This window comes from Melozone crissalis, unplaced genomic scaffold (genome assembly GCF_028551555.1).
Source record: "Melozone crissalis strain CALT ecotype California unplaced genomic scaffold, PUWL_Pcris_2 ptg000018l_1, whole genome shotgun sequence".
Classification (NCBI taxonomy): Eukaryota; Metazoa; Chordata; class Aves; order Passeriformes; family Passerellidae; genus Melozone; species Melozone crissalis.
Genome location: NW_026535796.1, coordinates 4,691,725 through 4,706,496, shown reverse-complemented (window position 1 = coordinate 4,706,496; position 14,772 = coordinate 4,691,725). Strand labels below are relative to the sequence as shown.

At 46.9% G+C, this 14,772-nt stretch overlaps 1 protein-coding gene across 1 annotated transcript; it reads right to left on the bottom strand.

Moving 5' to 3' along the window:
- Positions 1-173: 173 nt before the first annotated feature.
- On the bottom strand, positions 174-7,317 carry GATD1 (glutamine amidotransferase class 1 domain containing 1). Its single transcript, XM_054275665.1, has 8 exons — positions 7,227-7,317; positions 5,465-5,541; positions 4,957-5,062; positions 4,330-4,437; positions 3,516-3,610; positions 2,307-2,400; positions 1,462-1,573; positions 174-958 (listed from the first exon to the last, which is right to left on the bottom strand). Exons 1-8 carry the CDS (start codon positions 7,282-7,284, stop codon positions 949-951), a joined length of 660 nt encoding a protein of 219 aa, XP_054131640.1. The 5' UTR covers positions 7,285-7,317; the 3' UTR covers positions 174-948.
- Positions 7,318-14,772: the final 7,455 nt, after the last annotated feature.

Genomic DNA, 14,772 nt, shown 5'->3' with positions numbered 1-14,772 from the left:
GAATGCGACAGCAGAAGACCCAGCAAAACCCACAGCAGTCTGTCTTTTCAAATCACACTGAATTCTTGAGAAAGAGCTAAAAAAATATGGATTCACACAGAAAAGAGAAAATTTCCTGACTTGATGATTTGTTAGAACCAAAATATTGTAATATTGTAAGAAAATAACCCCATTTCTTTAGAGCACTGGAGAAATGCTGCCCACAATTCCAAGAGGGAAGGAAAATCAATTATCTGAAAGTTAATTTATCTACTTTCCAATAATTTTGTATGTTTGAGCCTGCAACAATTAAAAAAAAAAAAAAATCTCAGTCTGGTTATTCCTTCCCATGCTCAGCTTCAAGCCACACCTGCAGCTCAGAAGGAAGGAGGAGCCCAGACTCCACCCCACAGCTGGGTCCTCAGATGGGACCCACATTAACCACCTGCATTTCCAGTGCCCCAGTCCACAAAATTCCAGCAAGAGACAGCAGCAGTGTACTCCCAGAGAAGAGCATTCCCAAGAGAACAAAACCCACAACGTAAGCAGCACAAAGGAGAACAAATAAACAATTGTAGGACCACGTTAAAAAAAAAGCTGAGCAAACTTTCTGAGCACAATTCCAGCCATGTGAACAGGACGACAACAAGGGCACACTGTGCACCAGCACAGCTTCAGCAATTTGTATTCACAGCACCAACTTTTGGGGGGTTTTGAGGAGATGGTTCCCCACATCTGTAAACTGAGGGTCTAGAGAAGCAGTGAGGGAATGGAGCAGCAAAAATATAAGGGAGTGTCCCAGCTGCTTCTGGCAACCTCCATCCATTCCATCCACACAGAACCTGGCACTGCCACAGTCACTTCAGAGTCCAGGACAGGGGTTCAGAGGGGTCTTCATCCAGGTCACAGCCATGGAAATCCTCAGCCTGCTGGCTCTTCATCCATCCTCTTTGCAAACAGACCTTCCCTTCATTTCCTGCTGAAGGAAACACACCCAGACACAACAGGACCTGTTAGTGCCCACACTCACCTGAACAAAACAAGGGGTTTGAGGTTATTCATATGGGCTCCTCTATCTGACAAGATGACACTCAAACAAGCCAAACCATTTCCAAAGAAATTAAATACATTCATTCCCAGAATCCTAAATCAGGGCTGACTCAAAGCCAGCCTGCCAAAGCTCAGCAAACAAGAGTTGTTTCCCTGAACAGAAATGTTTAGTGAAGCCTGTTCAGCATTTTACTTTGCCAGCTCCACTACAGCTGTGCATTTCCCACACACATTTTCATCTTTTTCTTTTCAATAATCAAATGCTCTTTGCCAAAAGACACAACTGCCTGGCTGGCTTGATCAAACAGAAGTGACACACACTTCAGCAGAAAACCAAGGGGAAAAACCCCTTCTGAGAGACAATATTCCTGAAACAAAAAAGAAAAGCTCACCCCTGGCTGTTCCCAGTTTTTAAGCGCCATCTTGCCTCACCTGACATTGCAAAGAATCAGAAGGTTCTGGACAGCAGGAAGGGTGGAATTCTCATTCTGTCCTGTCACCAGGTGCCTGTCCAGCACCACATGGACAGCATCTGGGCTGCTGGCTGAACACAGGAGGAAAAACACAGGGATTGCTCAGTGCCAGGATCACACCCCTGACAAACCCACACAACACATAACTATTGTGGCCAGACAGATTTGCTGGGTGCTGGTCTATCACCCCAGCAGAGAGGGGCAGTCTCAAGCCCCTCATCCTGAAAAAGTTTCCCTAGGAAATCCTTTTCTGAAAGGACAGGACTGGGTCCTTGATTCAGTTAACAGCAGGTGGGTAAAGTTCACATATCAGGAGATAATGAAAAACTCAAAGTGTGTGTTTGAAAACTACAATTACTCACAATACAACACAAACTCATATTATGCCAGACATGAGCTGTGATCACCAGGCTACAAAAATCAAATACTCATTTTCTGGCCAATTACAGCTCCCCAGTGTGCTCAGATCTACCAGCAACTGCTCAGCACCCCAAACAGAATTTTTAAGTTTCCTCACTCCACACAGATTCCCAGACTGGTTTGGACTGGAAGAGATCCTAAAGCTCATCCAGTCCCATCCCCCTGCCACAGGCAGGGACACCTCCCAGTATCCAGTGTTGCTCCAAGCCCTGTCCAAGCTGGCCTTGCAAATGAGCAGTTATATACTGGTAAATGAGGGAATGGGAATTGCAGCTGAGAGATCCTGCCAGAGTCCTGCTCAGCTGGACACAACCAGCACACACACACTCATTTCCCAAGGGAGACACAAAGTGCCCAAGATCCCACACACCAGGCATGACCCACCACTGAATGTAGCTCCAGAATCCTTCACAAAGTCCTCCACAATAATGGACAAACTGGCAAAATTGGGCTGCCTCACCAGCTCGTACACAGAGGGCTGAAACAGATCAAAAGGAAATTAGTTTGGCTGGCTTTTTTACAGAAAAAGCCAAGAAACCAGCACTTATTTCCCTGAAATTTATACTTCTGTTCCCTCTACTATTCACCCAGTCAAATGACCACAAGCAGCTTTGATGGATTTTGTGTAGGGAGCAAAATGGAAACTCTTAAGTGAGTTAAGTAAAGAGGAAATAACAGCACCAAACAATTCCTGCAGGTGTGATTAACTTCAGGAAGGCACAGACCTGTCTGTCTGTGGCACACAAATATTTGGACACAGATGCTGTCCAAAACCAGTAATCCATGTTGGAATGAATATGGGAAACAGCTTACAGACAGAACATTTAATTTTAATACACAAAAGGAAGGAACTTAATTTTATAGTTTCCACAGCAACCACAGCTAGGCCACAACATGATTTAAATTATTTCATCATGGACTGTAACAATCCACAGAGAGTCATAAATAATCCTTAACTCAAAGAGAAGCACATGAGAACACTAATAGCTTTTGTGAGTCACAAAATCCTTATTTCTTAACTTTCCATGTAAATTTTCCAGGCTAGAAAGCTGTACTGGGGCCATTTGCATCACTCTGACACTATAAAATGGGCTGTGAGGCCAGAGCACACAAAATAAAAGTATCAGCAGTAACTGGCTGCTTTAATTGCAAGCCAGTTTGTACAAACAGCCTTTTTTTCCTAAAACTTTTAACTTTTTTCCTAAGATTCCCTCTACCTTTTAAAAAGAAACAGTACTTGGAGAAATATAACTTATCCTTAGCATTCATTAAACAAACAAAAATTTTTTGTAAGTCCTCAACAACAAATGCAAAGAGCTGCAGCAGGAACTTCCAGCTCTTTTTTTTTTTTGCTTCAGTTTGAAGTTTACTGAACAATCAGAGGGAAAGCATTCCCCACATGCCACTAAAAAGTGGGACAAACCCTTCATGCACCCAGTGCTGGGCCCCTTGTCAACGACAGCTCTGCACATCTTGCACAAGCCAAGGGCACCAAACTGATAATTTATATTTACAGGAAGTTCAAAACCACCAGAAATCACACAGCAAAAAAAAGCCCCCAAACAGCAAAAGCAAGGTAAAAGCTTGGCTTACCCCTGTCAGGCTGTATCCCTGGAAAACCCAGGATTTATCCTCATTGGTGGCACAACACAAAGCTGCCACTCCCTGCCCCACAGCACAGATAGGCTCTAGAAAAGAATGAAAGCACATTTGTGAGCATCTCCAAGTACTTAAAACACAGCTGAGCCTCATGCTGCCCTGCTGCAGTGAAGTTACACTGCACTGATAATGCTCTTTTAGGCTGCAGGGGCTTTCCTGCACCCTGCAGTAGCAATTATTGCTATCATAAGAATTGCTACAATTATTACAGTATTACAATTATTTTATTACTATTACAGTAAGAGGAAGAACAAGAATTGCAGCTTTTAACTCCAACTCCAGAGACAGCTCCACAAATGCTCAAATGTGGAGCACACCCCAAGTCTTGATTAAGTGCAGCCTTAATGATGATCCTGGGACATTCCACACTTGGCTCTGAGCCTTGAAATGCTGCTGATTTGGACAGAGCCATTTCTGTAAGGCAGCAAATCCTTCTTCTGAGACAAGCCCTGAAAAGCTACTGGCATTGCTCCTTAAGATACTTCAAGACCTCTTTTTCCTTTTCAAGGCTCCCTTTTTCTTATTTAAGACACATTAAGACACTTTTTTTTTCCCTTTAAGTCTCCCTTTCCCTTTTTAAAGGCCCATTAAGCCATTTGTTTTCCCCCTTGACATCTCCTTTCTCCTTCCCAGTTTGGAATGCTCTTCAGCCATGCAAACACTCTGGAGTCTCTGGAAGGCAGCCACCCTGCAGAGGCAGCACAGGAGCCCTGTTTCATCTACCCAACCCCCAGGAATGTTCACCTACTGCTCTCAGTGCTGAAGTGCTGCAGGATCTTGGCCAGGTAGCCGCTGTTGGCCAGGTCAGTCACAGCCCCGGGGCAGTTTGGGATCAGCAGGGCGTGGTACCGAGCCCCTGGGTGGGAGGGAAGCAGGAACTGATTGTAGGACAGGTAAAAAACCCCAAAAGCCTGATTATAAATCCACTGCATGTTTGGAAAAAAAGGACAAACCCACATAAATCAGTTAAAAATTACCTAAAGAAACTAATAAAGCTAAACAGAAGAGAGAAAAAGGTCCTCCTTAGGACAAGGGACACACATTTTTAATGAGCCAGGCAAAACTTACAACTGTTCTGTCTGCTGGCTCCTACTCCAGCAAAATACTTATTTTTAACAAGTAACAATGTATTATGTGCTTGTATACACACAGACATTATTTGTATATATTACATATACATTAAAAGAGAATGACCATTCCAAAATAAGTAACAAAACTGCAAAGCAGTTGCTTGGACTTCCTCTTAAATAAAAAGTAAATCGACAACTGCAGTTCTTGAAAAACAACTTCCCTGCCTTTTCTGTGTCATTCTTCCCTAAAATCCTGGCCCTGAGCAGGCCCTGTTTCCCAGACAGGCCCGTGGTGACAGCCTCACCATCGATGGACTCCAGCTTGGCAGGGCTGGCGTAGGATTTCATGCGGAAGTCCTGGATCCAGCGCGTGTTGGCCTCGTTCACATCCACAAAGTCAATGGGCTTCCCCTGGGGACAACATGGTGACACCCCGGTCAGCATCACTGCACAGGCATCCAGGACACTTCTGAAGGATGGCCATGGGGGATTCTGAGATGCTTTCAGCTCTCAAAAACTTGAAACTTTGCATTTTCCCCACTGGATTACTGCTAATAGTTTTCCCTCCACTCTTTGTGGGAACAGACACTGGATAGAGAAGTGCAAACCCACGCTACAGAAAGGCTGCAGTCACTTTGGTATTAAAAAAACAGAATTAGGTCTGGTTTTTTTAATACCAAGTCCCTTAATGTCTAGCCAATAAAACACCTCTCAATAAATTTCTGTTATATTAATTATATTATTTTTTTCATGACAACTGAGATATCAATTGGTTTCAGGCTGAAATCACAGCATTTATCCATTTTCACTCACCCCAGGTGTTGCCACTTGCAGGTTAAAGGCAGAGCTGGCCAGAGTAAAGCAGTGAAGGAATGACTGGGCTGAAACACCTGGAAAACAGATTGCAACATCTTAGGGAAACAACAGTGATAGTTTAATGCAGGCCACACTTTATCCAGGGTGAAAAACACAAATCACTTGTTTTTAAAATTTTAAAAGTTTAATAGTAATAAAACGACTGTTAAAAAAGTAATACAGTTAGAGTAATAATAATTTGGGCAATTTGAATTAGGATAATATGAGACAATAGAAACAGAGTTATGGACATCCAGGTACATTTTTCTGGGCAGCATGAGCCCGAAAAAGGACACACGTTAACAGAGGATTAACCCATAAAAGCAACAGCCTGTTGCATATTCATACACTTCATACATGATGCATAAATTCCATTCAAACAAAGGATTTGGTCTGGTCATCGTCCACTTCTTCCTCCTAATCCTAAGGTGCCTTCAGTCTTTAGCTAGGCAGGAAGAATTCAGTTTCATATTATTAAAATGTTAATACAGCACTACTAATCAATACACAAAATACATATAGTAAGTATCTACATAGAGCCATATAATATGCACTTTTCACATCCTTCAAAGTACACAGGCTTGGGTGTTTGCTCATCTTGAATGCTCTAGATAAATTCAGATTATTATTTTGTTAGGATTTAATGATTTTAAAACATCAGAAATGTACAGTCTTCATTAGAGGTGAGCTGAGGAACAGAATCCTGGAATGATTTGGGTTGGGAGGGACCCTAAAGCCCATCCCGTACCAAGCCCTTGCCATGGCCAGGGACACCTCCCACTCTCCCAGGTTATTCTAAGCCCCATCCAACCTGGCCTTGAACACTGCCAGCGATGGGGCAGCCACAGCTTCCCTGGGCAATCCGCACCAGGGCCTCAGCACCCTCACAGGTAAAAGATTCTTTCCCCAAACACCCAATCTGAGCCGAGCCTCCTTCCCCTCAAAACCACTAAAGCCGCACGCAGAGGAGCCGAGCAGCACAGCTGCACATGGCGGTCACACCTGCAGCGCAGGATGGGCGCGAACGGAAAAGCGGCACAGCTGGGCAGGGAGGGCACACGTGCGGCTGCACAGCCCGGCTGCGGTGTCACCCACACGGGGGACACACACGGGACAGGGAGCCCGGGTGCAGCGTCACCCACACGGGCAAGGGAGCCCGGCTGCAGTGACACCCACACGGGGGATAACACACGGCAAGGGAGCCCGGGTGCAGTGTCACCCACACGGGAAAGGGAGCCCGGCTGCAGTGACACCCACACGGCTGCACAGCCCGGCTGCAGTGACACCCACACGGCTGCGCAGCCTAGCTGCAGTGACACCCACACGGCGAGGGAGCCCGGCTGCAGAGTCACCCACACGGTGAGAGAACCCGGCTGCAGTGTCACCCGCACGGGACGCCCACAGGGCAAGGGAGCCCGGCTGCAGGGTCACCCACACGGCTGCACAGCCCGGCTGTAGCGTTGCCCACACGGGACACCCACAGGGCAAGGGAGCCCGGCTGCAGTGACACCCACACGGCAAGGGCCGTGGGACGGGCACACGCGGGACACGCAGCAACAGCCGCGCCCGGGACAGCCCAGCCCAGCCCAGCCCAGCCCCGCCCCGCCCCGCTCCGCCCCGCCCGCCGCAGCGCTGGGAAGGGACGGGGAGCGCGGGACACCAGCAGAGGCCGGAGCAGCGGCTCCCCGCGAACCGGCGGGGCCCCCCGAGAGCGTCTTACCCGCGGTGGCGGCGCTGGCGACGATGAGGCAGGAGGGCTTGGCCAGCCGCTCCGACATGGCGGGGCCGGGGCCTGAGGGCAGCGGCGGAGCCTCATGGGCCGCGCGTGCGCGATGCGGGGCGCGCGGAGGGGCGGGGAAAGCGCGCGGAATCCCGAGGGAGGCGGAAAAGCGCGGGAAGCGCTGAGGGGGTGCTGCCGCCGCGGGAGCTTTGGAAGCGCTCGGGTGTCCCGAGAATCCCGTAGTGCCGCGTCCCACCGGCAACTGTCACTGTTTCCTTATTTCCCCACCTCCGTAAACCTCAGTGTTCCGTTTCTGCATTTGCATCTCTCATCCCTGTGTGAATTTAATAGGTTTAGCCCTTGCTGGCTGCTGGTGTGTTGCAGACACAATGCAGTTATAAAATAAAAGGTGTAAAATAAAGACAGTGCAATCCTGCTATTGGCTTTATTTGTTTATTGGAAAGGGTTTAATTTCTAGCCTGGTTTCCTAAAGGAAATGTAGCTTATGCCACCTTGTTGGTCTCTTCAATCATCTCTGTCTCCTTTTTTTCTCCAGAGCTGTGTTCCGAATCCATAGGCTGGTTAATCTGGATGTTCCTCACTGCTCCAGCTTAGATACCAGAAAATTATTTTTTAAAAGGAAAAAAAAGCATCTCATTCACTATTCAGTTTCACTGGGGAATACTTCAGGATTTAGTGCCACTCCAGCAGCCTAAGCCTTTATATCACAGAGCATCGCATTTATGGTCCTTATTCTCTGCTCATGACTCCAGTGCTTTTTAAACAAACAAAGGACAGTGCTGTCCAACCCTTGTTCCATCAGCTCTTCCCATCCTCCCTTCACTACCCCAGGCACGTGGAATTCCCCACACCCTGACTGGGGCCATGGGAGGATCAGGCCCCCATCCCAGTCTCTCATCAGCTCCAGCATTCCCACTCAGAAAATAGGAATTTATTTTATCTCCTGCTCCTGTCAAACTAAAACTCGAGTCCCCAGCTGTGTTTCTGCAGCAAAATCCTCAGATGATTACACTTTTGCAGCTGAAGGATGCCCTTTTTCCTGACCCTGTGGAATTTACAGGATTTTTCTGCCCGGTTCTTAAGAAATTAATTTCCAGAAGCCTGCAGAGTCCCATCGGGACCCTGATTGGAGCTGGAGTAATACAACACCAGCCCTGTGCAGTGACATGTGCTGCCAAAACCCTCCTCCCATCCAGAGCCTGCTGGGAATCCGTGCACAGGGACCGCAGAGACACCACCCAGTGCTCAGGGGATGCTTTGTCTGGGAGGTGTTCCCAGGCCATCTCAGAAACAAAACCAGAAAACCAACAGGAGAAATTTTGCAGGAAAAAGGTCACAGCAAAGAACTGGGGGTGAAAGCTGGAGAGCAGGCTGTGGGATAGGGAATCTCTTGGATTGGAAATGTTTGGGTAAATCTACAATTCAATTTAGTTCCTATCTGGGAAAAACAATAATCATCTTGCTTTCCCTGGGCAGGCTGGAGTTTTTTGGGGCAGGAACTGCCTTTTCTCACAGTTCTCAGTGGGATCACCTAGAAAACATCGGGCCTTTGGGAAACACAGACAGAAAATCCAGGAATCATGGAATGGTTTGGGTTGGAAGGGGACTTAAAGCTCACCTCGTTCCACCTCTCCCATGGGCAGGGACACTTTCCACTATCCCAGGTTGCTCTAAGCCCTGTGAACCCTGGCCTTGGACGTGTCCAGGGATGGGGCAGCCACAGCTTTCTCCAGACAACCTCCAGAGGGGGCACAGCAGGTTCCACTCACACCCCCAGGTACACGAAGATGCTCACGGGAGGAATTATACAATCTCTCTATGTGTGTGTATATATATCTATATATAGTTTATTTCTCACAATCCTGGTAAGAGTTACAGGTGTATTTGGGAATCATTTACAGTTTCACAGCATATGGAGTGGCCATACAGCTTGTGATGTGAGTAACATACAGTGTGTAGAGAGCACACGATTCCGACCCATCCACCCACCACTCACACAATGGGTTTCCAAAGCTAATACTAGATTCAGCTACGGAGAAAGCCTGGAAAATGTCAGGGTACAGCGTTGGGTGTCGTACAACACTGTCAGTCACAATGGGACAAGCTAAACTACTTTAAATTTTCAATCTAGTATTTCTAGTCTACCTGCATTATTGCATTTATACGCTTTTTTTGTTTTCAAAGTCAAAGTAAATAGAATACTATATGGGAAAGGAAAAAATTCTTGACTATTTTAGGATTTGAGCTGCAGCCCATACAAAGTGTCCATAGAAGCATAGACAAGATTATAAATTCAACAAGGTATAAATTAGCTGGGTAGCTTTGTGTGTAGGTAGGTGTCCATTTCCCTCCAGGAAATGTGTCTAGCAGCATATTGTTTCTGAGAGCAAAAAAAAAAACCCAAACCTGTATGTTGAACACAGGTAGAGATGTGTAAGTGACAAGCAGGTCTGGTTGTACGGGGAAGAAATCAAGGTGTCACTTGGAAAATTCCTATTGTTTGGAAAACACACTCAGGAGCTGACTCAAAACCCACCAAGGCCATTGGAAAGGTGCCTGAGGCTTCCAAAGGAACAGCAGGCATTTCAGTCTGACTTCTGAGGGCTTTGGATCAGTCCCTGGAGAAGTAACAGAATCCAAACAAACCAAAACCAAAATAAAAATCCCCTGTAATCTGACCTTCAATTTCCCTTCCTAAAATTTGAGTTCCTCCACAAACCAGTAGCTAACCTGCACTGGAAGAGAGTTGGTTTCCTGGGGAGGTGAAACTGGAACTTGTAAAGGCTTCAGTTGAAATAGTCCTGGGAAAAGGCACCAGGGTTATGAAGGGCTGCTCAAAACTCAGTAAAGCCAAATTATTCCCACGTTGGTTGGTTGGTTGGTTTTTAACCAAACAAAATTGTGTGGCACCTTTGTTCTCATCAGCTTGCCCCAGAAGCTTGGCTGCTTGAAGCAGCCGTGGCAGAACCAGGGATATGATGCAGGATGTGACTGTTGGAAAGGTGAATGAAGATTCCTCTTGTCCTGGTGGGAGCTTTGGTGCTGCAGCATCATCACACAGACAGAAAGAACATATACATTCAGGTTTGGGATGCTGCGCTGAGGCTGAGAAATGGAAAAGTGATGGAACTGTTTGAGAACTGCAAGCTGGGAACAACCAGAAGAGAAATGGGAACAGCCAGTCCAAAGCCTGTTTAACCCAAGTTATGCTTTTCAGCAGAAAAATCTATTTAGTTTGAAGAGTATCAAAGAGCAGAGGGCACAAGTCCCAGAGTGCTGCATATCCGAGCACACACTGTCCAGAGGAGGGAGCAGAGCTGTAGCACAAGGTAGATCCAAACTCATGAATTTGGAAAGCCAAAGGCTTTGATCTCTCATGGGACTTTGAGGCCTATTATGGCAAATTGAATAAAATGTGAATTTCAGAGGCCCAGACGTCCCACAGCTCCCTATCACCCAGTGACACCTGATCAGCTCACTGAGATGAGACAATCCTTGCACTTCCTGCACCCTCACCCCTGGCACAACAGCTGATCCTTCCAGGCCAGCAGAAATACATGTCCTCAACCTCAAAACTTCTCTTTTCCCTCTGTTTTTGGTGCTCCAGAGGGCTGAGGGAGCTCTGGCTGCAGCCAAGGGCAGTGTGTGCTCACACCATGTCAGCCCCTCTCAAGCAGCCAGAACACCTCACACCTGGCAGGGAAGGAGAGGAATTCCTGGGGATTTGTCATCCATCACAAATCCTGTGGCAGACTTACACCCTCAAAGGTGAGGGCAGATCAAAGCTCCACACACTCTCTGCTGTGACACAGTCTGGGGGCCCAGCATAGCCTGTATTTTTGGGGGAGCACCTAAAACCTGCCTTAGACAACCCAAAATCTGCCCCAGCCTTGGGCTATGGAGAGGCCACATCTGCAGAGCTGCCCAGGAAGAAAGTAGGGAAAGAAAAGTGAATACAGTGCAGTGGCCAAAGAAGGAGGAAAGAACAAGCAATGAATCAGATCAGAAACCAATGGAACCTCGTAGTTTGTCACAGCTGAAGATCTGGTGCCAACAGACATCCCAGGAATTAGGGGATTTAAAAGGAAATCAGGTTATTGATGGTCTCAAAAAGAAGAGGAAGAAGTCATCATAAACCCACTTTATTCAGTGGATTAAACATCCTTTGAGGGTTGTTGCATGGGGGCACAGGCTCCAAGGCTTTTTGGAGCTGTCAGCCAAGTGTCACTCATAAGACCCCAAATGTGCCAACAAATCCTCAGCATCAGCAGATTTCTCCCCAAAAGAGTAAATGACCAAATACCTCCAGTGTAAATAGCAGGAAATATTCCCAATTCCAATGTCCTGCAGGGAGAATTTACTGGAATACAGAACTGCTATGCTCCAGATCAAAGCCAGTTCCTCTTTGTGGTGGGAAGTGCCCAAGCTGTGCAGCAGAAATGCAGCCAGCTCATGAACATGATGTGATGCTGCTTCCTCTCCCAGCCTCGTGGTGAAGGGAATGACACCACAGCAAGGCCTGGGAAGGGAATCAGGGAATCATTCCTGCTCCAGCATGGAGGATGGACCAGGAGGATAGAAGTGCAAGCATTTGCAGTCCTTGTCACGACGTGAAAAGAGAACACAGCCCCTCCTGATGTCCTGGCAATTCCCCTGAATCATGCAAAGTTGGTTATAGAAAAGTTCAGGTATTTTTATAACCCTTTAACATTGCTCAGAGCCAGCAGGAATTCATCTGGAAAAGGCAATTAGCAGAGGTTAATTTGCATGGCACCAGAGCTTGTCATTTTTGCCTTTTTCTGAGGAAACAAAAAGGGAGAAGAGGATATAAAAGTTAGTATGTCCTTACCAAAGCTATTAAGATAATTAAATAGTGCTTTTTCTCTCCACTTCTCTGTTCTGTTCCTGGCACCCTCTCAGAATCTTCACCAACTTGAAGCTTTCCATGGAGCTGATTGAAATTCCAAGAATTTCACCTTTCAAATATATTTTTTCATTGCCTTCCTTTTTTGGTTTACTTCTCAAAGAATCATTTTCCTCTTCAATCTTCAGCACTGTTATTTTCAACCAATTCTAAGAATAGTTAGAAGGCTGCTGAATTCTAAACCCCAGTAGCATTTCCAGAAAAAGTAAGGAATATTTTAAGGCATAAATCATCTCTCACCAGCTCCAGGGGCTTTTTGGTTGCACTGCTGTTGTTCATACACAAATCCTGATGCCAGTATAAGCAGAGCTGCCTCGGAGAAGAGACTTCCCTTACGCTCACTCTAAGGAACATTTGTGTCAATTGAAAAGTAAATGTGCAATTGAGATGATTTTATGATGACCTGTGATCATATCCCTGGTGCCAACAAGAACTCAAAGGCCAGAGCATGGTGAAGCCAGTGGAAAAATTCCCCTTGTTTTCAATATTCTATAGCTCAACCATCAAACTCTAGTCCATCAGAGACACAAATGGATGTTTAGTTTATCACCCAGGCCCCTAAGAAATGCTTCAGGGCAAGTGACTGTTGAGTGCTTTAAGGGAGCCCCAGGCAAGCAGGAATGCATTCTTACCCTCCCCAAAATGCTGCTGCACAATCCCCTGGCTGCCAGATTTGTTTTCATCCTGCTGCAGCACTGCTAGGAATAACAGGACTTATCTACAGGGTATTAAATCAGTAGGAAGAGGAAGCAGAAGCATAATCCATTTCATCTCTCTTAAAATAGAAGCAGCAAAAAACCTTCTACTGAGTTGTCCAAGACAGCAAAATGACATCTTTATATTCAACTAAAATTTATGATTCCCTAAAAAGAGATTGAGATTGGGTGCAGTGATTCAATTGAGAGTTTTGGTGATAACTGAAACCAGTTTTGCCAATATTTAATTTTTCGACTTGATCAAAAGAGTAAACTAGCAATCTAGATCTCTTCAAACCCCAAGCACAGACTCTTGATTAGTTTTAAGTGTTAATTCACTCTCCCCATGGAGATGTCACTGGAAGGACTTCATACCACAAAAACCACACAAAGAAGGACATCAAGCAAATAACGGCGTGTGCTCAGTATGAGAGAAAAGACAACTATTTATTTAGCACAGCAGCGAGGTCAGTCATTAAAGCCTTCTGCTTCCACAGCTTTGGGGCTGAGAGAGGGGCATGTGCTCCCTCCCTGGTGCTCGCTGGACATTTTTGGCTCAGAACAAAAGCACTGCACAGCCTGGCACAGGAAGGCAGGACAGGAGCTGTTTGCAAGGCAGGGCTGCGGCGCGCTGTGGCATCTACACTGTGTCTGCCTGGCTCAACGCTGGAGCCACGCTTGGAAAAGCGCTACAGCACAGTCCAGGAGGGTCTAAAAGTGCCTCAATTTAAAGCAAAGAGCCCACAGGACTGCCCAGGGGGGGAGCAGGGGCTCGGGGCTCCGAGCACACCACACACTCAGCACTTCACCAGCCAGACATCCCTTGCACTGAGGAGAAACCAGGACTGGAAAGGAATCCAGGAGCTGCATGGCGTGGTGGGAATGGCACAGAAAACACATCATGGACACTTGGTGTGACTGCAGGGAACAAAGGAAGGGGCATCTCCAGCTTGGATTCTCTCCCCCTCCCAGACTGCAGCAATGCAACACAGAGGTTTGTACACACACACACAGGATGTGCTTCAAGGCACACACACACACATACACAGACACAGAGAGGTGTTTTCCAAACCACACAGCCAAAGAGGTGGGTTCCAGGTGCTGAACCTCGACAGCAGACTGATCACAGGAAGTGGGAAATCCCTTGGGAACAGGACAGACCTCGTTCAGAAACCCCTAACAAACAGAACATACCAGGCTGGCCGAGCAGGGAGGGCTCGAATGAGCGCTGTGCCTGACGGAGCTGCGGCCCCATCGCCACCTCTGGGGCGTTTCTGGATGAAATTGGCCTTGCATCCAAGTGCTCTAAGGGCAGGCAGGGTTTGGAGAGGGAGAAAAGGTTAAGGCCATTGGCTGAGAACTGTTTTTCCCCTCTTCTGTTGCCAAAGGTGAAGACAAGGAAATAAAAACATTTTAGAAAGGAAAACTGGAGACTCGAGTGGAGCAGGTGCTTCACTTTCCTCCCTGATCTATCTATGCTGGTCAGGGCAGAACAGATAGATGCTGTGCCTAATGTCACACACTGCTGAAAACAATCCTAGGCCAGAGCTGAGAGGGAGGGAGGGGGCAGGAAAGGTGGAAACATCGCTTGAAAACAGAAGTCACTGTCTGAAAATCACTACCCTATGTGGCAAAACATGAACCAGAGCAGGAGGGGGTGATTTCTCTTCCTTCTGAGCAACGTTAGCAAAACTCCCTGTGAAAATTTCCCTGCCAAGTTGTGCTGCTGAGGGGAGAGGAGGACCCTCCTGCTTCTAACTCTTCCCCAGGCAGTAAGTGACACACTGCTGCTGGGAACACATCCACAGCTCATGCCAAGAGTGTTTTAGGCTACCAGGATCTCACCTGGAGCTGTAGCCCTGCTTCCCAAGACTCCTGTGAGCCCAACACGCCTGCTCCTGTCTCT